This window comes from Amblyomma mixtum, chromosome 2, assembly GCF_055824585.1.
Source record: "Amblyomma mixtum isolate Tamu chromosome 2, ASM5582458v1, whole genome shotgun sequence".
NCBI lineage: Eukaryota > Metazoa > Arthropoda > Arachnida > Ixodida > Ixodidae > Amblyomma > Amblyomma mixtum.
The window spans coordinates 223888526-223913371 of NC_143013.1; the positions used below are offsets into that span (position 1 = coordinate 223888526).

At 47.8% G+C, this 24846-nt stretch overlaps 1 protein-coding gene across 1 annotated transcript in view; it reads right to left on the minus strand.

Moving 5' to 3' along the window:
* Positions 1-627: 627 nt before the first annotated feature.
* The window catches only part of LOC149362745 (uncharacterized), a 35526-nt gene continuing 11307 nt past the window's right edge, over positions 628-24846 (minus strand). Inside the window, exons 2-7 of the mRNA XM_089568370.1 lie at positions 17755-18065; positions 13440-13578; positions 10955-11222; positions 5470-5676; positions 3820-3977; positions 628-844 (exon numbers count right to left, since the gene is read on the minus strand). Of these exons, the coding sequence (XP_089424496.1) occupies positions 628-844; positions 3820-3977; positions 5470-5676; positions 10955-11222; positions 13440-13578; positions 17755-18065 (1300 nt within the window). The remainder of the gene's footprint in view (positions 845-3819; positions 3978-5469; positions 5677-10954; positions 11223-13439; positions 13579-17754; positions 18066-24846) is intronic.

Sequence of the window (24846 nt, forward strand, 5' to 3'; positions counted from 1 at the left end):
CTTCTGTTTATAAAGCCACAATCCGCAATGAAACCCCTCATGAGTCAGCATTGTAGGAACAAAACATTTTATAAATTCCACAAAGAGACCAAATTAGTTTGTGTCATATATGTCTGAAAGCATAATCGTGTATGTAAATTCTTATCATGCATATGCATGAATAATCGAGTCCTCGGTAAAAGTCTCTCGCTAGAGGAAGTCGCCGTCTTAGTGTCATGTCCTAATAACGAAAAAACATATAACCAGCAAGCACTTACATTACGCATATGCGAATCGAATCGTAGTTTCTAGAGCAATTCTTGATGAGATAAAATTATCAATGTTCGCTCGAGCCTCAGATGCGTGAAAAACAATTAATTGGACTGCCCTTTTTTTCTGTTTTCATCAGGAAAAGGTATGGAAGGGGGGAATTCTGAAAAACAATAGTTGCTGAAATACTTCACTGTACTTTCCTCTGCGTTACAAATGCATTAATACGAATACTCATAAATCTTACAGATCTTAGGGTGGCCCGTCAGTAAGGAAACGCAAGAAAAACAGAAGATTGCTGATAAAAGCGTCGGAATGGAAATACAACAATAAAACCCCCGCCTTCTATGACAAAACAGACACTGGCACACACTTATGTCACACATGTCGTCCCTCCTCGAGAACATCACTAGGTTCGCCGCTTTCGTCCCTGACAGATTTCTTCAGGATTTCATTGATGAGGTCGCACGTTTTATCGACGAATCGGGTGGGAGCAGAGAGTCTGAATCCGTCCCTGATGACGACTTCGAGGGCCGTCCTAGGTGTGTCTTCAATGACGACCGGCCACGGCTCCCCGTTTACGGCGGGCAGTCTCCTGCAGCATCGAGAATGACATGGAGCTCAGGTGTACGCAAGGAGCATCCTAAAGCAGCACAATCTCTGTTCTGATATGTTTGCTGGCCTAAAAACGCGGCAGTGAATGGCGCTGGCGCACCATAGTGGAACTGATGTTTTTAAAAGCGAAATTGAGGTTAGAAAGAAAGCAAGCCAGAGTAATCGGCAGCGTCCACTAATACGCGCCTTTCCTCAGTCCACTCGGCGAGATGGCGTTGGTATATGTGCAACTTCAGGAAGGAAAAAGTGTGATTACTGTGCGTGAAGAAGAGGTCTTGCGGTATGGTGTAAGATATAGCAATTAATTCCAGAGTGTAATGTCCAGGAGGGACCCATGAGCTATGGGAGTCGCCTTAGAGGAGGTCTTAGGGTTGATTTTGACCACTGGGGTTTCTTTAACTGTACTGACTTCGCAAAGCACACGGCGTTAACAGCGAAAGCTCTATTCCTCGAGGCAAACTCCCAAGGTCAAGTGTGGCACGCGTTCGACCTGCAGCCGGCGGAGCCGAGGTGTGTCCTGTGACGCCAGGACACGTGACCCGCTGCGGAGAGGTGTCGCAGCTGCGGTCGCTCGGAGCCTCGCCGCTGAGGTACCACTTGAGTATCGGGGATTTAACCGCTGCTTCGCCGGCGCTGGCCACTCCATCTCGCCATGGATGAAGCGTGCGCCGGTCCGAGCGCGTCAACTATTCGCCGCTGACGCCAGGCTAACCACGCATAACAAAGCTTTCGCTCGTATAACTAGATTGAAGCCATGCTTAAACCAGCCTAATTTTTTTGCACTTCGCCTCCTTTCAAATACGGCTGCCTCTACTGGGATCGAACCTGCTGCGTTTGCATAAGTATGCGAATACCACGCCACAGAGCCGCCGCGGTGGGCTGTAAGAGAGGGCGCCTCGAAAGAGCAACACTAAGGCGACTAGCATAAAAAACGTGAACCGAATGCGAAAAGCCGCGTGTAAAGAAAAGAACCCTTGAAACTTTTGTTTTCAGCTGAATGGTACAAATAAGAGAGGATAACTTAAAAACGTGCTCAGTTTTACGAAAGCACACAACATGAGCCCTTTTCAAAAGACGCCCACAAGGCAGAGAAGAATGGTTGACGCGGAGAAGTGCATATTTAACCGTGTAATACATCTCATACATTAAATCATCGGTCAGATTGTCCGCGTTCGCCCGTTCTAAGAGGCTGCAATATGCACGTAAGTACATTGTTATGCTGTCTTCATAGGGAATACAACCGAGTAGCGGAAGAGATGTGCCGTGCAGTGCGTAACCGAAATCGGCCAGAGTGTTTTAATCGCCTCGCTTCTAATTCACCACAGTGCCGTTTCGTGAGAGGCATCATGTTTATCGCCGCCGATGCATAGAAGCGCTCTTACCCGCCCTTCAATGAAATCGATGCGGCACCGTCACTTTAGCTCCATATATTAATGATGGCACAAACCGGATCAGGGCTAAACACTTGAATGATCAGAGGAAGTTACTGCCGATCATGCTGTGGATCACTAGGTCAGGAATTTATCGCCCGGCCCTACGGAAGTCATTCTATTAGAAAACATCTGATGATATCTTTTGAATGATGAACACAAACAGACGGCGATTTGTGGTAGCATTAGGGATGCGGAAGTTTTTATAGCAAGTTAGTCAGCGCACAGACCAGTAATTTTCAGGCCGCAGTCTTTAAAATATATTGTGCACTTAAAAATTTTTCCTGCAGTCAAACCGTGGTCAGAAATACTGATCTTAATCTACGCTGCTATGATAGCCCTATTGCTTTTGAAATATTGCATGGAAACCTTTTCCTGTAACCTTGCTATAGTCGCGGAATTCTAAAAAGGTACATACAGGGTCTGTTCTGAAAGTAGTAGGACTGGTTTTTTCCTGAGCGAACGGGCAGACGAGAGGTGGTCTGCGAGTGCAGGATCGTTGAAGGGGGATATTGGGAATGCTGGGGAAAATCGTCAGTCGGCTCTCGGCCGTTGAAGAGAGCAGTTCGCTTGTACTGTGAACCCCTGTCGAAACGTCTCGTCACGCAGAATCATAGAGCGTTTATACTGGATCAGCGATACGCGATCAAATTTTGTGTAAGTCTTAGTAAAACGGGCAAAGAGCCTCACGATATGATTAAGGAGGCCTACGGTGAAACTGGCATGGGTAGATCAGATGTTTTTTGAGTGGCACAAGCTGTTCCGAGAAAGTAAGGAAAGAGTGGAAGACGACGACCGCTCCGGACGCCCTTTGAACAGCAAAACCAACGAAAATGTGTAGCTAGGGAAACATTTACTTAACAGTGATTTTAGAATGAGTATCAGAATGATTGCTGATGACTTGAGCATTCCTCAAACCCAAGTTTTCGAGATCGTGACAGAAAACTTATCCATGAGGAAAGCATGCGCGAAGTTGGTGCCGAGAGTGTTGTCAGAGGAGGAAAAGGCCAACCGGTAGGATCTTCTTCATCATCTGAATGAGGACCCCGATTTTTTGCCCAGCACAAGGCGGCAACGCTGCCTCAGCCCCCCTATAGCCTCGACTTGGCCCCGCCAAACTTTTTTCTATTCCCGAGAATAAAATCGAGGCTCGAGGGGAAACATCACGGATCGGTAGAGGTGGTTCAACAGGCCGTGACGAGGGAGCTAAACAGCATTCCGGTCCAGGCGTTCCTGGAGGCGTACGAAAACTGTAAAACTCATTGGCAGCGGCGAGTAGGTTCGGAAGGGTGCTACCTTGAAAAATTGTAATCGTTTGTAGTATTCTTTTGAATAAATTTTGTTTAAAAAAATGAGTCCTACTACTTTCAGAATAGACCATGTATCTTCGTTGCAGTGCTCTGTGCAGCGCGCTCCGCTGAAATTTTCTAAATATGCGGTTCAGGCTTAAGCCCAGACGCTTTTCATTGCAGACAGAGAAACTGAAAGCAAGAACTGCATTGCAAGTAATAAAACGATTGCATACCCTGTCTTCATAAAGGATGACCATGCCCTCATGAGCAGCAGGCTTGATTGCTTTAGCCGTTCGGGATACATGTGGTTCGGTGCCGTTAGTGGTACGCCGAACAGGAGGTCGAGGTCGGGGAACGGATTCGGCGGCGTGTTACGGTTTGTAGGATCAGACTGAAGGATAAATGGAAAATAAAAGGGGTCCGTGCACGAGATTATCTACAAACTGTGGAAGTAAACGTTACTTTCGCATGTCGATTACACGTCGGTGTCACAGTCTTAGGCGCTACGCTCTAGTTCCGATGTGTACACTGTTTCTTCATCAATTATTAACCACAAGCGTACAAAACTTTTAACCACAAGCGTACAAAACTTTTAACCACAAGCGTACAAAACCTTTAACCACAAGCGTACAAAACTTTCATGTCTCCTTCAATATGTGCCAAGTAGGAGCAATGTAAATTTCATGAAACACAGCGAAGCACCTTGGTATCATAGTCCATGTTAAACGCAAAGTAGGGCAGGTTAACACACAAGACAAGACAATATTGGAGGCAGAGCGAGCCTGGTATACTGTTGAAGCTCTGCCCGGCAGAACGAACTTCCCCATTTTTCATGACTGACCTTCCATGAAGGTGCACAGAGAAGCTTGGCGAATACTGCAAAACAAGTAGCCTGTGCAAGCTACCTCCCGTGTGGGCAGCTGGAAGAGGAGATCGGTGGTAAGGGTCTTTCCAATATGGGAGAGGAAACTACAAAGAGGGTACACTTTGTAGAAAAAACTATTAGCTGAATTTGTGCCCAACCGCAGCTGGTTTTTGACATAAGTGTGTCATTGGCAGCTTTCCATCAGCCAGAACTTATCTCTCGCTGTAAGCACTATAGTTTGAAGCCGGTATTGCTATAATTCCTCCTAAATACTAGCATACGTTAACTGATTGTGGTACCCCCTGAAGCGTCGTGCATTGTGCAGCCCGTTACTGCAAAAGGCAATTCCTATATATCCAGGCGGGTTTTTGTCGTGCTTGGCGAGACGTTGCAGGGTTGTGAGAACTGGGTTATTGTGACTGAACAAAGCATGCAGCTCTTTGGTCAGCTCTTTAGTGAATTTCACACTGACATCATCAGTACATCGCTGTCCTGCCACCGAGGGTTTTGTTCACAACAGCCCGCTTCCTTTGGTGCACACGAAGAGATTGAACTACATGTCCTGATGTTCAACTGATCGTTTTTGTTTGTCAACGCATATCTGCTTGCCTCAAGAATAAAGGCATGGAGTCGTAGAAAAGCATGTTTTTTTCGTCCAGCCAATTGTGTCTATGTTTATGCCCAACAAGAGTATAAACAATAATGTCCATTGAGAGGCTCCACCTTGTTACAAGTATTCTAAAGCAGAGAATGAGACACTGTCAGAGGTCAAAGTGTAGTTGAGGATAACGCGCGAGAGACGTACTCAGACAAGGCGTTGAAGCACACAGCGCCCGGTTTGCGTGCTTCCTTGCTCGTCAGTGCCCCAACGCTGTTCCGACAATCGACAGAGACATTGTCAACGACATTGATGAAGAAGGTTTCAGACCTCGTGGGCAAGGCCACAGAAAGAGACGCGGGCCTTCCAACTAGTTTTGTCTTACATGACTCTCCCTCGTACGGTTTTATGTGCACTTACATCTGTCACGTAGACGAAGCCATACGACATGAATGAAATGTCCCGGACGAGGTCACTGAAAAGCTCGGCGGGACAGCGAACCAAGAGTTCTTCAAGGAAACGGACCCAAATATCCCCGCCTGGAGGTGTTTTGTTCCGTGTCTGTTCAAACGCCGCCTTTAGGTCCTTCAGGTTCAGTTGTTCCTGCAGCGCTTGAAGCCACAGCTCCTGTGGAAAAACGCCGTGTGATTATGTGACAGAAAATCAGGATGTAGTGCTGAGTGTGTCAAACGTTACTGCACAAAGTTTTCTTTTAAAATATCTCCTTCACGTAGTTGTTAGCGCACTCTATGGGTTATAAATTTATAATCTGAAAATGGGCAACAATGCCAAGATCCCTGACTGGTCGTGACCCTGCAGCCTCTCTTCCTCTCTGGGGCGAACACCTGACAAAGAGCGCCACGGCGTAAAGAGTCTACAGACTGGCTAACTAGAATGCGATGGATGGCGTCAGTATGTCACAGCTAGGACGAATTATCAGTAGTCTTCTCACGGAAGAGTGTTTCACGACTGGATTGCTAAAGGGCTACAGCAGTTAATCAAAAACAGCATAGAATGACCATTCGACTCGAACTTCAAGGCTTCTTCTAATGCGTGACCGGTTCTGGTAATTAATTTTTGTTAGCTGGGTTTTGTCCTTAACCTCACTCTGATAATCTTTATAAATTGGTTGGCATTTTCCTTTGCGCCATACGCGACTTTCCCTCTTACCGCTTACTCCTTAATGGGTTTCCGCTGCACTAATTTCCTCCGTTCCCTTCTGAGGTGCGTATCAGCTAATTCAAGACCTTACCATTCTGTGATCATTACAACACACATTTCTGAGTACCTCTGTATCCTGCACGACACCAAGGTTAGCGCATTGTATGAAGTTTATTCCATTTTTAGTCCCAGCATTGCGGCTCTTCCACATGCACTTCTTGTTTCTTTGTTTCTGGAAGAAGGTATTCATGATCCGCAAATTATTTCTATCTGCGAACTCTACTAATAACTCTCCCCTACTGTTCCTAGAACCTATGCCATAGTCACCTACCGCCTTGTCCCCTGCCTGCTTCTTGTCTGCCTTCGCATTGACGTCGCCCATTTGTACAGTGTACCGTGATTTTACTTAGCTCATTGCCGATTCCACGTCTTCATCTAAGGTTTCAACTATCTGGTAATCATGGCTAGATCTAGGTGCGTAGGCCTGCACCACCTTCAGCTTGTACCTATTATTAAGCTTAATTACGATAACTGCTACTCTCTAGTTAACACACAGAACTCCTCTACATTGCCAGCTATATCCTGATTCATGAGCAAACCCACACCTAGTTCTCGTCTGTCCCCTAATCCACAGTACGTGCCCGCCGTTTAGTGCTCTATCCGCCTCATCTGTCCTCCTAACCTCACTAAGCCCTATGACATCCCATTTAATACTCGCTAGTTCCTCAAATAGCACTGCTAGGCTAGCCTCACTGGATATGGTTCCAGCGTTAAACTTTTCCAGGTTCAGTTTTCTATGGCGGCCTGTCCGGAGACAGATTCTTAGCATCCTCCGATGCGTCACAGGTCTGATCGCCGCCTTGCCAATTGCTCCGCAGCCGCTGGGGACTGAGGGCCGAGGGTTAATTGATTGTTCACGGAAGGTTGTGGCCAATACTACGCCAGGTTGGTCATGTCCGGCTCTGGTGAGGGAATGCGTTGTCGTTCCTGGTCACCGAGATCAGGCCACACCACCGGCCTGGCTATGCAATTCCATCAACGCGCGGTTTGTTTTTTTTTTCACCCGATGGAGAATTGCGCGTAACTGGAACTCGAACCACGGTCCTCTAACTCGCGATGCGGGTGCTGTATTTTTGTGCCATAGAAGCCAATTTCTGACATATTCAAGATGTAGTGCAAACGCTCCGAGTATTACAATCACAATACGAGACGAAAATATGAACGGAACGGAAACCACCAAGGAGCGTACGTAAGATCGTTATCTTGTGTAGACGGCACGATGTGTTTAAAAAAAAAAAAGCGATCTCCCTGGCCGATAGCAATATTGAAGGCGTGCCGACGAAACCTCCGCTACAGTTAGCTACGAGAAAAGCCTGAATTGAATATATAATGGATAGAACTGAAACTGGATAACGCTCAATTGAGGCCCCTCAACTTGGTTTTCGGTTTTTTAGTGTATTCAAGCATGCGCTTAACATTAAGGAAGGTGGCGGACTTTATCGCTGATAATGTGCAAAAACTCTCCACTTGAAGCAACCTCTCGCACATAGTGCGCGAAAATCAAACCAATTTTCTGACCTGGGCACTTGATGCTATCTACTTCCTGGAATGCATTCACTTTTTCGCTAGTTTTATGATTGCATTATGCTATTGCAAGTTAGGTCTCTATACCATGAAAGGTAGCCCGTGTTTCTGCCTTCTCCTGCTTAATTATGTAGGTACTAGATTTTTTCAGTTCCCCAAAATTTGCGATGGTACTGGTAGTCAGGAGATTAATATTTAATTTAAAGTAAGTCCACTGGTTGTCTAATGGGCGCCAGGTCGAACGCAATTTGTTGACAATTGTCTTCAAGTGAAATGCATCTTGAACGTCATCGTTCGCATCACTAACAACGTGAATGTGAAGGTCAATGCACAGTTTGTTAGCTTCTAACAGACATATTTAAGCCGCCGCGGTGGCTCAGCGGCTATGGTGCTCGGCTGCTGACCCAAAAGACGCGGGTTCGATCCCGGCCGCGGCGGCTAGAATTTCTTTGGAGGAGAAATTCTAGAGGCCCGTGTACTGTGCGATGTCAGTGCACGTTAAAGAACGCCAGGTGGTCGAAATTTCCGGAGCCCTCCACTACGGCGTCTCTCATAGCCTTAGTCGCTTTGGGACGTTAAACCCCATAAACCAAACCAAACCAGATATATTTAAAAAAACTCTCAGGCGAAACTTGGTAGATCGGTTCAATGCGTCAGCATGTTTCAATCTCGTTCAGACGCGAAAAAAACCTGTTCTCAGTTTGTCGGATGCCAGGTAGACTTGCCGAAATGAAATAAATATGGCCGCGATTGCACCGTGACTTGGTTTCAAACCGTCGGCGGCGCGAACAGGTAAGCTTTGTTGACCTCTGCAAGAGAGTCCTGTGCTACTCCACAACCGGCTACCCCACGTGTTTAACTGCCAATCTCTCATGCTGTGTATTGCATGTCGTCATCAACTTCCATCCCTGTAAAAGGGATCCAGAACACACCGCTATAGCAGTGCAATCGTTAAGCGACAAAAATTTTTATAGCGCGTTAACACTAAGTTCCGCAGTTTTCGATTTCGCCGATCTTAACCTGAAGGCTAACTTTGAAATCATAGCCTCGAACCGAATGCGACATGAAACGGAACGTGTTAGCGCACATATATTGCATTTGGGCTAGTAGGCTAAATCGGCTGTAATTTTATTTAGTGGTGGTATATTTAGCTTCGTTATACCTCAGGCTGCCACATTAAAGTTTCCTATATCTGAGATAGTAGACTTGTGTTCGTTATATCGGAGGTCAATGCGCAACAGTTCGTTATATGCGAAGTCGCGCACATAGTTTTGTGGTGTCCGAGATCAACATATGAAAGTGCGTTCTATCCGGTGTTTACAAACTAAAGTCGGATATATTCGAGATGACAAGCTAAGGTTTATTATATTCAAGGTAGTATGCTAAAATTCGTTGTACCGAGATGGTCACACGTGACGGCGATCGTCATTTCCGCTTGCGCAGACCCTTTAATGCTAATTTAAAAAGCATACAATCAGTGCGTTAAGGTGAGAGTTAAAACGAGTTGTAAACACTCAGCTTAACATTATTGATAACGGACTACTGGTTTACTCAACATCATTAAGGTGCCTTCAAAAGCGACCGCCCGTACATGAGACCCTACTTATCAGCTTCCGCCCCTTTCGCTCATCGCAGCTCATTTAACAGGTAACAGCAGCATCATGATTGCGCACTAACGATCGAAACCGAAGCTGTCGGAATGCATCTTAACTCCCCTTCCAAATGTAAAGCACTGCAAAAAACACAAAGCAGAAAAGGATAAGCGACACACACACAACGCTAAAAACGTGTCGTTTCTGGGCATGCGTTGCGTGTTTTTGTGCTGATAATTAAAATTGGATCTTAACTAGCTCAGCTTAAATGATTTAGTCTCAATTACGTGCTGCACTATCGAATTCTTTTAAACCTTCTTGCAGAAAACATGCATTGCCTTCTCACGCGTGAAAAACACGATAGGGCATCCATTCTTTCAGTGAGTGGGTCGCCTATAGCCCGCCTTCGTGGTAGTCTCTGCGATCTGGCCAGTTTTATTAGTTTTGCTACACGGTACGAATTAAGCCAATCCCACTGCAAAGCAACCGCTGAATTCTACGGACTATCTACGCATTGAGCCTGTTCTTTGCCCCACTCACATGAGAAGTGGCAAAAGTTCACGGGCGGTTGCCAGAACTTCGTATTGTGTAACGTGTTGTACGACTTTACATAGCAACGTTGAAAATTTTCCTCGAAGACAAAGCAGTCATTGCCATTGTATAAAGGGGAATAACAGCACACGCGAAGCGTCCTTGACAAGCATACGCACATCTGTGCACACTTTCGAAAATTTAGCCTCCTGCTGCCAAGGAAGCGACGTAGCTCTGCTGGGGCTGGCTAACCTGAGCTTCAGTCCTTTATGCATACATACTTGTTGCTGTAAGCTTTTAAGGCGACATTATAATGGGGTCAGATATTTCCTAATTATGTGCCGAGAAGCTATGGTTTCACCGCCACGCACGATGGGCTTAACCGCTCTGAGAAAATGGATGATCGATCTCTCTGAGGAATCCCCCCTCCCCCTTTTTAAGACCACTTGCTGCCCGCCTGGCGACCTTGTGGTTTTCAGAAAAGGTCCTTCAGAGTGAACAAGTTTAGCAACAATCTTATTTCTCTCGCAGCATTTGACCACAGCTTACATGAACACCCTATACTGCTGAAATGATTCTGCTGCAACCAAGCACCAATTCAGATAACTTACAATAAGGGAACTTACTTGGAAGCACTGATTATCAATTTCAGTTCAAAACCTACGTTGAAGTTGTTTCTCATGTTGTTTTAGTGCGTGAATGCACTAAACACCCTTTGCATCTTTTCACGTGAAACGCACAGGACACCAGCAAGAGCTCAGAAAGGAGTGGCTGCTAAGGGTTACTGGTACCAGTGCTCGGGAAATTTGCGTTGACGGAGGATGAGCTAAATTCAATCGTTTCATTTCTTGATCCTCAATGGTGGGTGCGTTTAATAGACTGCGTCACCATGCGTGCTTGAAGCATCAAGGTCTACCGGAAAGTATCGCTGGCTTTCTCCAGTGGGTAACTTCGCACAACGCCATTTAGGACGCACTGTCTGCGAGGAAATCTGATCTATGACTAGCGCTAACCGATTACAAGCGCGCAGGGCTTACCTCTGGAGGTTCAGTACTGGTGTCATTGACGATGTCGTGAAGGAGGTCGTCAAGGAGTGCCTTTCCTTGTCCAGCGACATATCCCAGCAAGACCGCATGCTGTTTTGCAGGTCTCGCTTCGGCCACTGTGAGCGCGTCCGGTGGCCCCTGGAGGCGCCGTGATGCTAGGCTCTCCAGCAAAGAGGCATCCGCGGCTTCCAGGCATTCGCCCGAAGCATGCCCGAAGCCCAAATCTTGTTCCACGAGGTGCGCGGGGATGGGTTGGTACCTGGCGCATGGACAAGAACATCATCTGATCTTCCAGTCCATGCAACACGATAGTCGATTTTATTTTCAGTTAATCCAATGAAAAGTAGGCTCGTCTGAAAGCGGCCCGTGAAGCTTTCCACGACCAGGCGCGCGGCAGAAGCAAGCGCGTAGCTTCAACTCTTACATGGCACAGGTGTCCACAGAAAAGCTCAACAAATTGGTGAGCCAGCCAAGAACTTTCAAAGAAAGGCACTGTGAAGAGATGAACGTATTGCAAAAATCAGCAAAGAATTATCAGAACAGTTTCCGTACATAATTTACTGTACCCTTTTCCTTATAATATTGCAAGCGCAGAGCTCGAAATTTTGCCTATTTTTTCTTTACATATCCCTCATCTTCATCGCCCACCTTTATTCCCGGAATCGTGCGCACAATTACGGGCTGTTGCAGAATAAACACTTCTTTTGAAGCGGTGGCTCAGAAGTGGTGGAGGTGCCTTCGAACCCCCAACCCATCGCAATAGACCGGTATTCATTTGCATCCACCGCCCCCAGGTATGCCCGAAGGCAAAGAAACCCGCTCATCGCCGCCACCCACGCTTTCTACTGCAACTACCCCTGCCGCGAGGGTAATCTGCAGGTTTTTAGCATACTTCAGGGTTTTCATGTCGACGATTAACTTGACATCATCATCTTGGTCACTACTTTCAACCGTTCGGATGTCTTCCAGAAACTCCTGAACGTCGTTTTTTTACTTCTAATGCCACGAAGACATGGTTCTTAAATAATGAAGACATGTCTAACTGGCCAATTTTCACACAGTAGCCGCGACAAATTTTTAGCGCGCCCTCTGATCGCTGTGAGCAAGCCAAGTACACTCTCGCCGACATTCTGCAACAGCCTGTCGAGTCATATACCCATTACTTCTAGAACGCCCTCACCCTTCGCCGCCGTGCCACTGCTGCCATGCCTAGCAAGGAGCGCGTCCGCCAGATTCTTAATGGCATCGACATCGTTGCTTTCAGAGCATTGGTAGCGCAGAATGCACCCACTGTATCTACTACTCCCTTCACCTGACACCGCCTTGACGAGCTGGAGTGGCGCCGCCTCCAGCAGGATCTCAGAGATGTCATCGTCTTGGTGGATGCGAACTCGCGGATCATAATCCGTGCCATCATACGAAAGCATTTCTACGGGTAGATCGACCTAGCCCCAAGCAGCTATAGTCCCCAACCTTGTACGGCGTCTCTCATAGCCTTAGTCGCTTTGGGACGTTAAACCCCATAAACCAAATCAACCTTGTGCGTAAGACTTGCAGAGCATGATCAAAGATGAGCTGGCCGCTTTAACCTGCGGCGTCGTCCTGCATCGTTTAACATGTCGTTTCGCTCTCCCACCTACGCCGACATTGGCTAGCGGCCACCCACCCCGGACACTCCGTCTTGCACTACGTCTGTGTCTAGTCATGTGAAAACCATGGCTCCATATCCCCAAGCGGCCCCTTATACTCCGGCCTGGAGTCCTTCCTATCCCGTCTGCTGCTACTGCGAGATACACGGTCACATTTCCCGTGTCTCTCGTCGGAGGCAGCAAGATAGACGACGCAATCATGCTTTCTTGGAGCGCAGCCGTGTGTGCCAGCCTGATGCTTCTACCGTGCCACGCTGCAGCTTTTCCTGTTACTTTCGCTTGCGTCCGGAATTCCAGGGTGTTTATAGACCCTCTCGCCCTACTCGACTCTGTTCCCATTCGCCTTTTCGCCGTTGATCACCCCTTCGCTGCTAGAAAACTAGAAGAAACACTTCTTGGAGGGAAAACTGATTATCGTACTAACTGTGGAATTCCTTCTGGGCGCCCATTGAATATATCAATAGTCTTTGTCGGAGGTGTACGTGCTGAAGCCGCCATTAAAAGGGGAGCCATTTGTTTTTTCATCCTTCACATCACCCTGTGTACCCGCCTGCGGAAATAGGACAAAATAGGAAAACATGAGCACAGCTGTGCACATGTGCACCTGCTAGTGCAATTGTAGCAGAACGTCCAAAAACCGAACCAGCGCCCTTTACAAAACCAGTGCTGCAGAAGAAAGTGCTGTGAAGGAGGGAACGGAAGCCAACGTGACAGCACAGGGCCTAGAGGAGCGCACTACACCTGCGCAGAGGAGATCCACCGTGGAGAGCCACCCTCTGGATGTGGTCGCGAAAGCTTTCCCGATTGGACAGCAGGAGTTCGCCGACGGTCCATGCTCCACCCCCAGCACCAGCACGTTCACCTGGCTGCTGTTGCCGCCGAAGTGCCTGATGTTGTCCCACGTCCAATGCATCGCCAGCAGCTGGTCCGACGAGGACAGGAGCGGCGGCCATTGTCGGTGTTTCTCTGCAAGGAAGAAGGTGAACACGCTCCATTCAGTTCTTTCGCCGTAAAGCAGCCATTAAAAGCTCAAAGGCCGGTTGCTCCAGTGTGACGAGAGGTTCTTTGACAACTTTTGCGATATTTTTATATCACTATATAATGTGGAAAAGAATTTGAGAGCGGCAAGCATATAAATATAGTTACAGAGCACTTTTAATCTTACGATTCCTCGGTACCATGGCTTTGAAATAATGAGCTTAAACTATGGAATGGCCCTTGCTATTTAATGCACATACCTTTCGTGACACGTAAAAGCAGCACTGAACACTCACGCCTCTATAACTTGGCCAGACATACCGCAGGTAAATTGGGTACACGGGCTTCCCAAGAACAAGATAAAAATAAAATTGTTCTACCCCGCTGCCTGTGGCAATACAGCAGGTACAGCACGCAGAGCAGACGTGAACATCTCCGGGAAACCAGGGTAACGGAGGTCAAAAGATCGTTTTTCTTGTTCTCCCTATTACGGCTGTCATGCGAAAATGAAATGTTAGTATCGCGTTGTACGCATGGCTTTTATGCAGTCAAAGCCCTTGCGGCCCACTGCCAAATTTCTTGTGAGCATTCCAGCGAAAGCCCACGAACACACCAACCCTTCTTAATTTTTTGCTGGCAATGACGAGTGCACTTAGTATTTAATGCGCCTTCGTATTTTAATGAGGAAAGCAATAAAATTAAATAAAGGTTAGGTTAGTTCAATTCAATTCAATTCAATGTTTATTTTCCAACTCTAGGTTGGGGGGGCACCTCAGCGAAAAAGCAGTTTCTCACTGCTTGAGAGTGCCGAGGGCCCTCGCATACATCAGCAGGCGACAGTTTTAGCAGGAAGCTGCTTTACATGGAACATATTACAGGCATAAACACAAGCATAAACACAGGTATAAACACAGGTATAAACACAGGTATAAACACAGGTATAAACACAGGTATAAACACAGGTATAAACACAGGTATAAACACAGGTATAAACGCAGTTATAAACGCAGTTATAAACGCAGTTATAAACGCAGTTATAAACGCAGGTATAGACGCAGGTATAGACGCAGGTATAGACGCAGGTATAGACGCAGGTATAGACGCAGGTATAGACGCAGGTATAGACGCAGGTATAAACGCAGGTATAAACGCAGGTATAAAGAATAGATATGTGGTTAGAATAGATAGTTCTTCTTCCGGTGTCGTTACTGCCAGAAAGTGGAAGGCAACATAGGTACGCTAAACGTTTTCAAATACCCAACCTATCTAAAACTTATTTGCGGCTGTTACGTGCGGGCAGAAGGCCCTCTTATATGTGAGTAAGAATGCGTGAATTTAAAGAAATTGCCACCACCTAAAACAGACTACCGTTTCGAGAAGTAGTGCGCATTAATGGTGTATTTGGGCTGCCGGAGAAAGCAAATGTTTAGAAAAGCTTTCTCGTAAATGCTGGGCACAACAGCAACAGACTGGGTGGAAAGCGTGGCGGAACGGATGTGATTCGAGAGGCCATCTTGCATCATGAAAGCTCTTAGCATCAGCCAGAAATGCCGTAGTAATTGCTGTGTCAGGGTATTTTTCCTCCTAATCTGACAAAGGTGACGTCAGGGTCTATCTTTTCTCTTGTTCTTCCTCCGCGATATGGCCCAAAGTACTTGGGTGAGCAAGCCTCTGCCTTGTTGCATTGCTATACACACGAGTCTATGAAGGACGTGGGAAATTTAGGAGCAAAATTTTCTGCAGCACACTATGTAAACCCACTGAGGACCCGCAATTCTTTTAGCACACAAAGCTGCTCTCAGTGTCAAGAGGCATGACGCTGTGGACGACTATAGTTTATTTTGGAGGCTAACGAAAAGGCTAGAAATGAAGTGTCGAGTCTGCAGCGAGCTTCATACAGAAAAAATTATAGGTGTAAGGTTAACAGAAAGGAAGATAGCAGTGTGGGTCAGGGAAGAAACGCGAGTCAATGCCCTAGCTGAAACCAAGGGGGAAAAAAGGGGCAAGGTATGTAATGCGAAGGCAAGATAACCGATGGTTTCTTAATATAACAACGGATTCCAAGAGAAGGCAAGCGTAACAGGGTGCAGTAGAGAGTCTGGCGGGCAGAGGAGATGGTGAAGTCTGTGGGAGTAAGGTGGCCCAGCTGGCGCAAGGCAAAGTTAACTGGACGGACATGAGAGAGACCTTCGTCCACCAGTGAATGTAGTTAGGCTGATAAAATGGTACAGGTGCGGCCAGAATAATACGGAGCACAGGAAGGGTCGCGGAGCAGCGGAAAAGTGCTTATGCGCGCTCCCTAGTAGTGGCGACAGGAACTACCTTAATTTGGACGCGGCGAGATGGCGCCGGTAGCACGGTCCCACGTAACCATGCACGTAACTCTAGGTCCCACTTTTTCCGCATGCCTATCAACATCACAGCATATAGCATGGAATCCCTTTCTCTATGATCGACTGATACTCTGCTGGCAGCGCCATGCGCTCCGTTGCCCCGTTTCTCGCATCGAGGAGCGGCGCGCGCTGTAAATGGGCGCAAGACGGCCGTTTTGGCATTACGTGTTATCTCGGCCCTTCAGTCCGCGCAGCCACCGAGGCTGAAGTGAGCACGCCTGGATGAAGGCAGCACCTGGCGGTGTTGCCCGAACCAGCTCAGCATCTTTCGAACAGTGATAACGGCAGGGTTGCAGCAAAGAGGGGGCTTGGCGGCAGGCACTCTCGCTGCGCACGGATAGCCAGGGGTGTCTTTGTTGTGCTGATAGGTGGCGCTTAGATGCAGTTTCTGCTAGCTTGGCCGCCTTTCGCGTGCTCCGTATTATTCTGGCCGCACCTGTACATTGTTAATACGTTAGTAAAAATTTATAGCGCAAACAAACGCAACCACAGGGAGATGGCACACATGCACAAGCGCTAGCGAATTTTTGCGCAAACACTAATCCGATGGGAACCAATCCCAAGAAAAGTTGTCCGTGGTCTGCTCCCTTGTCTGTACACAACTGGCCAAAGCGTGAGCGCTCCGTCCCACGGCATTGCTCGCTCATCGTCTCTTCTACGCTCTAAGCGGAAAGGCGTGAAAAAGGGTGTAAAGTGGTCCTCTAGCGCCCACCCTTTAAAAAAGGGAGTGCGCTAGAGTACAGGTTACTCCCTTTTTCACACCCATATAGGTGTATTCGTGTTTAGAGTGTACGTAGCAGAAATCCCTGCGTAGAATGTAGAACACATTATCTAGTTTTTTAGACCATCTGAAATCATTTGACGATTGGAAAATATTACGTAATGTGATCACTTCGACTTCCTATCAGCAATGCTGTGTTTACCTAAAAATAGTGTGTAAATTTCAGTCATGTGACGCCGGTGACACCATGTCATCTGAGCAGGTGGGGAACGAGTTCGCATGGTTCACATGCGCTTGGATGACATGACAGCGGAGAAGTAACATCGCTCTATGGGCCTGTAGAAATTGTTACAGCGATAACATGGTCCTGAAAGCCTCCCTAGTACTATTTCCGCTCTTCTACGACTGCAGAAAGAAAACATAGAGGTCAGATCGAATCAAGGAAAAGGCAGAATTGCAAAATCAAAAAAAAAAAAATCACGGACACTCAGTACTTTTCTGAAGTGCAGCAATGGCAGCTATAGAGCCTATTACCATTCGCCAACTCGATGCCTGCCCGAGCAAATGGTATCTTTTGTGGGCATATAAAACAAATAGCACATAGCCCCATGAATCCCTGTACCAAAAAAGCCGCGTATATGATTCATAACCGTTATGAGTCGGCACAGCGCTATCCTGGAACGCAAAAACTGGGCAAAGGTGGAATGTCGGAAGTTTGCAATCACGACATGCCATGCCCACAATGAACAATGAAGTTGACTGTGAAGAAGCTTTCTCGAGCACCTATATCTGTACGAGAAACTTCATGGTCTTTCTGCATTTCCTAATATTTTTGCACGTTCCCCGACGTTCGATTCATAGAGGCCGTTAGGTGACCTCCTACATCACACAGCAGGCTGCGCTTTTTTTATTCAATGTATATTATTCATCCTTGTTGTATGTAAAGAGACCCGCTGCGCATCACCTCTTGGAGTGAGTTGTCTCTTTGCAACTCTGCATTGAGAGTTCATTAGGCCTAACTATAGGCCTTCACACTGTTTTCTCACTCACCTTTGATGGGAACAGCAAGGGGTCCTAGCCGAAAATTCGGTGCGACGACGACCATGCCGCTGAGGCTGGCGAGCACCGCGCCGTCATACCAGTCGGCGCCGCCGCGGGCGAAGCCCACGCTGAACAGAACCACGAGCACTGGGACTGCCGGACCGCACGAGGAGCTCCTGTAATCACATGGCTCAGCGGGGCTCCACACATTCAGGTACAGGCAGTCCTCGCTGTGCTCAATCGGCTGAGCGTAACCGCCTCTCTCAGCAGGCGACTGTGGCCACGCTGAGTACGTTCCGTTAGGCGTCACCTGCAGACACCTGCAACAAAGCACACGCTTCACAGTGTTCCGAGTCCGAAGAGTAGCCTAAAGTTAGTTTCTTAAAGTTAGTCGTTTATTAAAAAACCGGCATTGACGAATGACATCGAGGCAATTATATTCCATTTACCTAAGGGTAAGCACTCGACTCGAGAACAGAAGTGGGGCTTAAGAAGTGGCGCCGTTATGTCATAAACGCTCCCACACAGTGGCCTCGAACGCCCGAGATTAACAGTGGCTTCTTCTTCTAGCGGCTGATTTACCAAAAAGACTTTAACAAAGCGATTAGTTTTTACACGGCAAAGTTCTCCACAGCGATTCCCGCTAGCAGCGCCTGAGACAGCATGACATAAATGATGGATGTCATGCTCTTTGTTGTCATAAACAAGCAGTTTATATGTGGCTCATGATGCGTGGGACGTCGATGACGAAAGTGCTTAGCCAATAAAAGCAAAAGTGCAAGGTAAAAAATATGGGCGTGAACACGAAAAGTGACGTCATGCAGTTGTGTGACGACACCAAATGGAACCTTCGCACCATGTTCACAGAGCGCACTTCACATTTCGTTTCACTGTTCCACGCATTATTACTTTACGTCGAGCTGTTCTCGTTTATTCATTTTTTTTTACTTTAGGAAAAGTAGCACTTGCACTCAGCCAAATTCCTGAATACCCATTTCAAGAAAAGTGAGCGCATTAGACGTCGCGGTGAATTTAGCGGCCCTATGATTCAGCCTGGTTGGCCACGACTCTGTCAGTCACTCGTGATATATGCGGGAAAGTAACAAAACTGGAGAAAATAGGACCGGCCCACACAAACAAAAGGAGAGCCAGTGGCAATTGATATTTTTAATGCGTGTGTGAAGGCCTGGCTGGGCACACAATAATGAATTTCGTTATCACATAGGGTCCGGGAGGCTTAAAATATCACGAGCAAGAAGTGATGCATGCAGAACATGGTAACTTATGGTACTGAGAGGGAAATAACTAGAAGGATAACAATGGGGTGGAGCGCATATGGCAGATTCTGCCAGATGATGAATGGCAGTTTACTGATAACCCTCAGGAGAAAATAACTTAAAAGCTGTATCTCACCGGCCCTCAACTACACGGCAGAAACGTGGAGGCTAAGGAAAAGGGTTAAGCTTAAGTTAAGCACAACATAGCATGCTATGGAAAGAAAAATGATAGGTGTAACGTTAAAAGACCGCAAGCGGACGGAGTGGGTGAGGGAACAAACGTGTGTTACTGACATCCTAGTCAAAATCAAGAGGAAGAAATGGGCTTGGGCAGGGCATGTAATGCGAAGACAAGATAACCGCTGGTCCTTAAGAGTAACGGAGTGGATTCCAAGAGAACGCAAGCGCAGCAGGCGACGGCAGAAAGGTGGGCGGCTGAGATTAGGAAGTATACAAGGATGCAGTGGCTGCAGCTGGCAAAGGACAAGGTAAATGGAGAAGCATTGGAGGGGCCTTTGCCCTGCAGTGGGCGTAGTCAGGCTGTTGATGAAGCTGGTATTGCTTACGCTCATATCGAACACACCTAACATATACTACAAGTACATCAGTATTGATTTTTTTGCACCGTGTTGTAAACAAAAACTGAAAGGGTGCATCTCAGAAGAGGACTGGCCTAGTTTCCTAAGAGCGAAGACGTTCAGTGCCAGGTTCAGGTTCAGTTTTCACGCTGATCCCTAAAAGTGGCCGGTGCTCAAAGAAACATTACATTTCAAGAACAGCAGTTCAACGCAATAAGGACAGGCTATTCAAAGTAGCTACATGTATCCCGCAGCAAGACAATGCACTACGTTGTCTGGGAGAAGTTGAATGGCTTTTAATTTGAATAATTACGGCCTCTGATTGTTCGTGAACAAAGCAGCAAAATGTCATGAACCCAGCCCCATTTTTTTTTAATTTTCTATATTGAAAGCTCCTCAGCGCTTCAGGAAAGCACGAGTAGCATCTCTCGTTCGATATACGCGTAGCACCAGAAGGCATTGATTGCATTCTAGCAGATATAATTCATGAGGCTCATACCTTTTGTACCGGCTCTTAGATACGAAGACTTTTTCGGTCCCGTATGCGCAGTATACAAGGAACCTGACGAGAGTTTGTAAAGGTCTTTGCAGACTTGGCCCGTTGTTAGGTGAGCTTTTTGCGAACTCAAGGGCCATTTTAATTGCCGCGCCAGTTCGCTACACATGAGGAGCTTGAAACTTGCATAAAGAAGTCTGTATTTCAAATATGTATTTGTATTTACGATGCAAATTTGCAAACCCTTTAGCAATGAACTATTGAACGCGACTTAACGTGACTCATACTGAAGATTTTTCTCCAATTTTTTTACATTACTTCTCTGTAAATAACTTTACAACATAGAGCTGCACACAGTGCTTACTAATAATCACAACACTTGACCAGGGCGGGTGTGATTGCAACGGAAATGTAACGAACCAGCGAACACTCAGTGACATGGCATAATAACTCTTTAGTGCATTGCTTTCTCCTGAAACAGTCGATGTCGAACGCAGACAAAAAAAAAAAACAAGGCACCATTTTCGAACGTGACAATTTTTTCTTTCAAAAAATGCATGCCTGAGCACTCCCCTTTTCCTGCTCACCCACATGAAATAGTCGCTGCTCGTGCAATGCAAAAAAGTAAAATCAAAATGGCCTTTCAAGAATGTTCAGCCCATAGGATTTACAATCTAGGCATGCAGTGCGATACACTGTAGTTGCATATATGTGGTGGGGAGAGGCAGCCGTGGAGCTCAAAGAGATACACAACGATAAGTACTAAACGTACGAGGTCTGTTAGAAAAGTATCCGACCTTTGGCCGTAGGAAAAAAACTGGCATAACTGAAGCGCTGGAAACCTTATCACCTGCAAAGTAGTCTCCTTGGGACTGCACACACTTCTCTTAGCGGTGCTGCCATTGTTCGAAGTATTCCGAAAAGGCCTCTTTCGGAATGGAGTTAAGCTCAGCTGTCGTTGCAGCCATAATGTCCTCTCTTATCTGAAATCGCGCTCCTTTAAATGTCCTCTTGATTTTGGGAAACAGCCAGAAGTCGCAGGGGGTCATATCAGGAGAGTAAGGAGTCTGTTGAACTACAGGAGTCTGGTTTTTCGCCAAAAAAGTCTGAATCAAGCGCGATGAATGTGCAGGAGCATTGTCGTGATGCATGCGCCAATTTCCTGTTGATCTCAGCTCCGGTCTCTTGTGCCGTACAGCACCACGTAGGCGACGGGGGACATCCCTGTAGTACTCTTTGGTCATTGTTTGACCCTGTGGGGTGTGGTGTGCCACACAGAGGGAGTCACAGAAAGCTGTCAGCATCACTTTGACATTACTGCGCACTTTGCAGCCTTCTTTGGTCTTGGTGACATGGAATGCTTCCACTGTGACGACTGGGATTTGGTTTCCGGGTCGTACCCGTACACCCAAGACTCGTAATCAGTGATTATGGTGTTGATGAAGTCGGGGTCACTGTTTGTGGAATCTAGCATGTCCTGTGAGACTTGAACACGAAGCTGCTTTTGCTCCATCGTGAGCAGCTTCGGCACGAATTTCGCCGCAACTCTCTCCATGGCCAAATCTTCGGTGATAATGGAACGTGCAGAAAAATTGCTGATGTCCACCTCTTCCGCAATTTCTCGGATAGTCACACGACGGTCCCGCATCGCCACAGCGTTCACTACGGCAGTGACCCGGTCATTTCGGCATCTTGATGGCCGACCAGAGCGTGGCTCGCTCTCCACCGATGTGCGGCCATTTTTAAACCAATTGTACCACTGCTTAATCTGTGTGCTGCTCATAGCATCTTCACCGAAAGCCGTACTGAATATTCCGAGTGGTTTCCATTTCCGCCATCACATTTTCATATGTCTGATGTCCCGTTTAGTCGCCGAATGGAAACTGCGAACATACCTGGGACCACAGCGCGGGAGAAAATTTGCGCTCCAACAAATATCCCAGTACGTTCATGCTGGGAACTGGTACCTCTCGCGGACGTTATAGTGTTGATGTAACTCACCTGGATTTCGAGACACCTCCATTGAATACACAGAACGTAGTGTTGCAGAAGATTCACAAGGGCCCCTGAAAGAAGTTACTACATCCCCCCCCCCCCTTTATACTTTACTTTTGCTGTGGAGGCCACGGTTTCCCTGCACATTTATCTAAGGGTGCACGAAATGTCTGGTTGCTAGTAGGCAAAAGATGCCTGCTGCGTGTCTACCATATTAAGAAAAACTTGTTTGTGTGATTGTGCTGAGCAAGCCACTACTCTTTAGTGTGTCTCTCGCTGCTAGTTCCTGTGCACTCCCTTTGCTACCCGAAGCACTTTGAGCAAAAAACGAAGGTATCGACTCGGTATGCAAGCGACCACTAACTCGGAAAGGTGATTGTTGCAGAAAGCATAGCGCAATGAAACGTGATCACAGGGGCAAGAAAGGACAATAGACCCTTTAGAAAATTCAGTCTGGCAACTCAGCAGAAATCATCATCAGCAACTTTCGTCGGCGCCGGGCGCCATATTTTGGGCACCTTTGGCTGGAATAGGCTGGAAGATGCGCAGCTATAGCGCTCTGCACAGCCTTTGCACTAGTTTCCACCTTGTGGCATGTCTGGTTGTGTTTGTGAAAGCGATGGCGGAAAATTTGCAGTGGTCGAGGGACCTGACTGTCATCCCGGGCGGATTTTCGGAAAGGCTTTTGGACTCCTATCGTCCGGCCGCACCTCTCAGCGAAGCTACAAGCCGGTATCACTGCGATCCGTCGACAGTGCGCGTTGCCGTGTCACCCTGCAGGTCGAATCTACTGTCGATAAAGGAGGGCTAAGAACACTTGGACCGGACTCGACTACGAGCAGGCGCACTGCAGGGCGAAATGCGTGTGGATTCGGATACGGGAGCTCGATCAGCAGTGCCGGTGCGCTAGCCGTCGGTGCGAAATCAGTCGCGTTGTAGTTGTTCACCATCTAGGCCTAATGACGACTAGGGCAGTCGGGGACCAGCGCGCAGTTCGTCGCCCGGCGTTGCCGCAGGCGGTGTCGTTGCCGAAAGCTCCACTCTAGCACAGGCATGCTGTCGTTGCTAGAATCTAGCAAGAATCCTTTCTGGTAGCATGGCTGTTTTGTATTTTCTTGTGCGAACGTGAAGTAAGCCGAGACTGCCGGCCGGCCAGCCTGGATCCCGTCTGCCGGCGTCATAAAAACGAGCTAATGAGTGTTCTCGACGTAAATAATAAACCCTAGGATAGGGAAGTGAGAAAATATATCATTTTTCTTGGTCATTGGTCAATACCGAGTTGCTGGTAAAAGTGACAACTGTGGTACGAGCGAATTTGTTGGGAGAACCGCCTCGAAGCTGCCGCTGGCCCGTCGCCGGGGTCCGGCTCGACTGGCTCCCGCTAGCTCCGCTGCTGAAGGCGCCGTAGAAATTGACCATACTATTATTTTATTGTGAGATGATGCAAAGCGGAAGACAGCAAAGCGGAGTGAAGAATAGACCTTCAGCCATAACGCAGGCGACTTCCGAAGCGCCGGCCCCTGCCGCTTCGATGCGAAGCAGCCTATAGGCCTAGCGACGACCACGGCAGACAGGCAGCCGCAGAGCTCTTCGCCCGGAGCGCCCTAGAAGCGGTGCCGTTGCCGAAAGCTCGCAACATCAGCTGGCATGCTTTGTCGCCGCTCGAGTATAGCTGGCAGTCTTTATGATAACAAGGCGATGCCGTTTTTTCTTGCAATACTTGTACACCAAGCCAAGCAGCGCTCAGGTAGCGCCTCCTCTAGAGGAGGCGCTGGCTCAGGCACTGCTGCGCTGCGGCGAAGTGCGACACCGGTTGTGGGCGGAGCTTGGGCAGAGCGGCGCAGCAGTGTTTGCCGCTGCGTGTGTCCCTGCTTGCTGTGGTGTGGCAGTTCGGAAGCGGCGACCGGAGCGTTTTGCCGGACATGTGTCTCCTGCCTTAAGCCTGTTTCACATGACAGCGAAAATGCTAGCGAATCCTGTCGCCGCGGCGGAAAAACCTGTTTTGAGTCGTCGCTGCGACGAGCGGCGAGGTTTCAACAAGTTGGAAATTTTCGCTGCGACGCGTCGCTCCATCGCTCAGTCGCTTGCATGTGAACCGGCCTTTAGCCAGAGTGCATAGGCCCTGACCGAACGAAAACACAAAGCTGCTGCTGCTGCACTCCGCCTATGTCGCCGTCGTTTACTGCATGCTCGCAACGGAGAGAACGACGGCGCTCCTCGCCGCGCCGCATCGTCGTGCTCTTTTTCGCGCACACGGAACTCTCTATGAATGGACGTGGATGCTTGAAAATCCAAAACAAGCGCGTTTGAGCTACGTTTTGATTTTGTAACGCGCCGAAACAGTCGCCAGCATCGGAATGCATGTCCTCGAGTGCACCGAAGGAGGCACCTTTATTTTTGTGCTCACTATACAGCGGAGCGGCTACACGGTAGAAGGAACTTTTCGCTGCTCTTTCAATACTTATATCATTTATTTTAATGTGAAAACGAACAGGTCACGGACGAGAAGAAAGAAGCATGCAGCTACTCCGTGCGCTCCGTGCTCTGGAAACACAGCTTGTTTCCGTGCGCGTCTCTTCGCCGCGCTGGCTGCAGAAAGGCACACAGCAGCATGCCGGCATCGCGACTATAGCTTGGTGCAGAGAGCCAATGTCAAGGAACATGCCTAGGACACAGAAACAAGAAAATTGAGCTTGTTGTGGCTTCGCCGGGCGCCGTACTTTTCAATCTGGCCCGAGCGCATACCGGCAGGCGT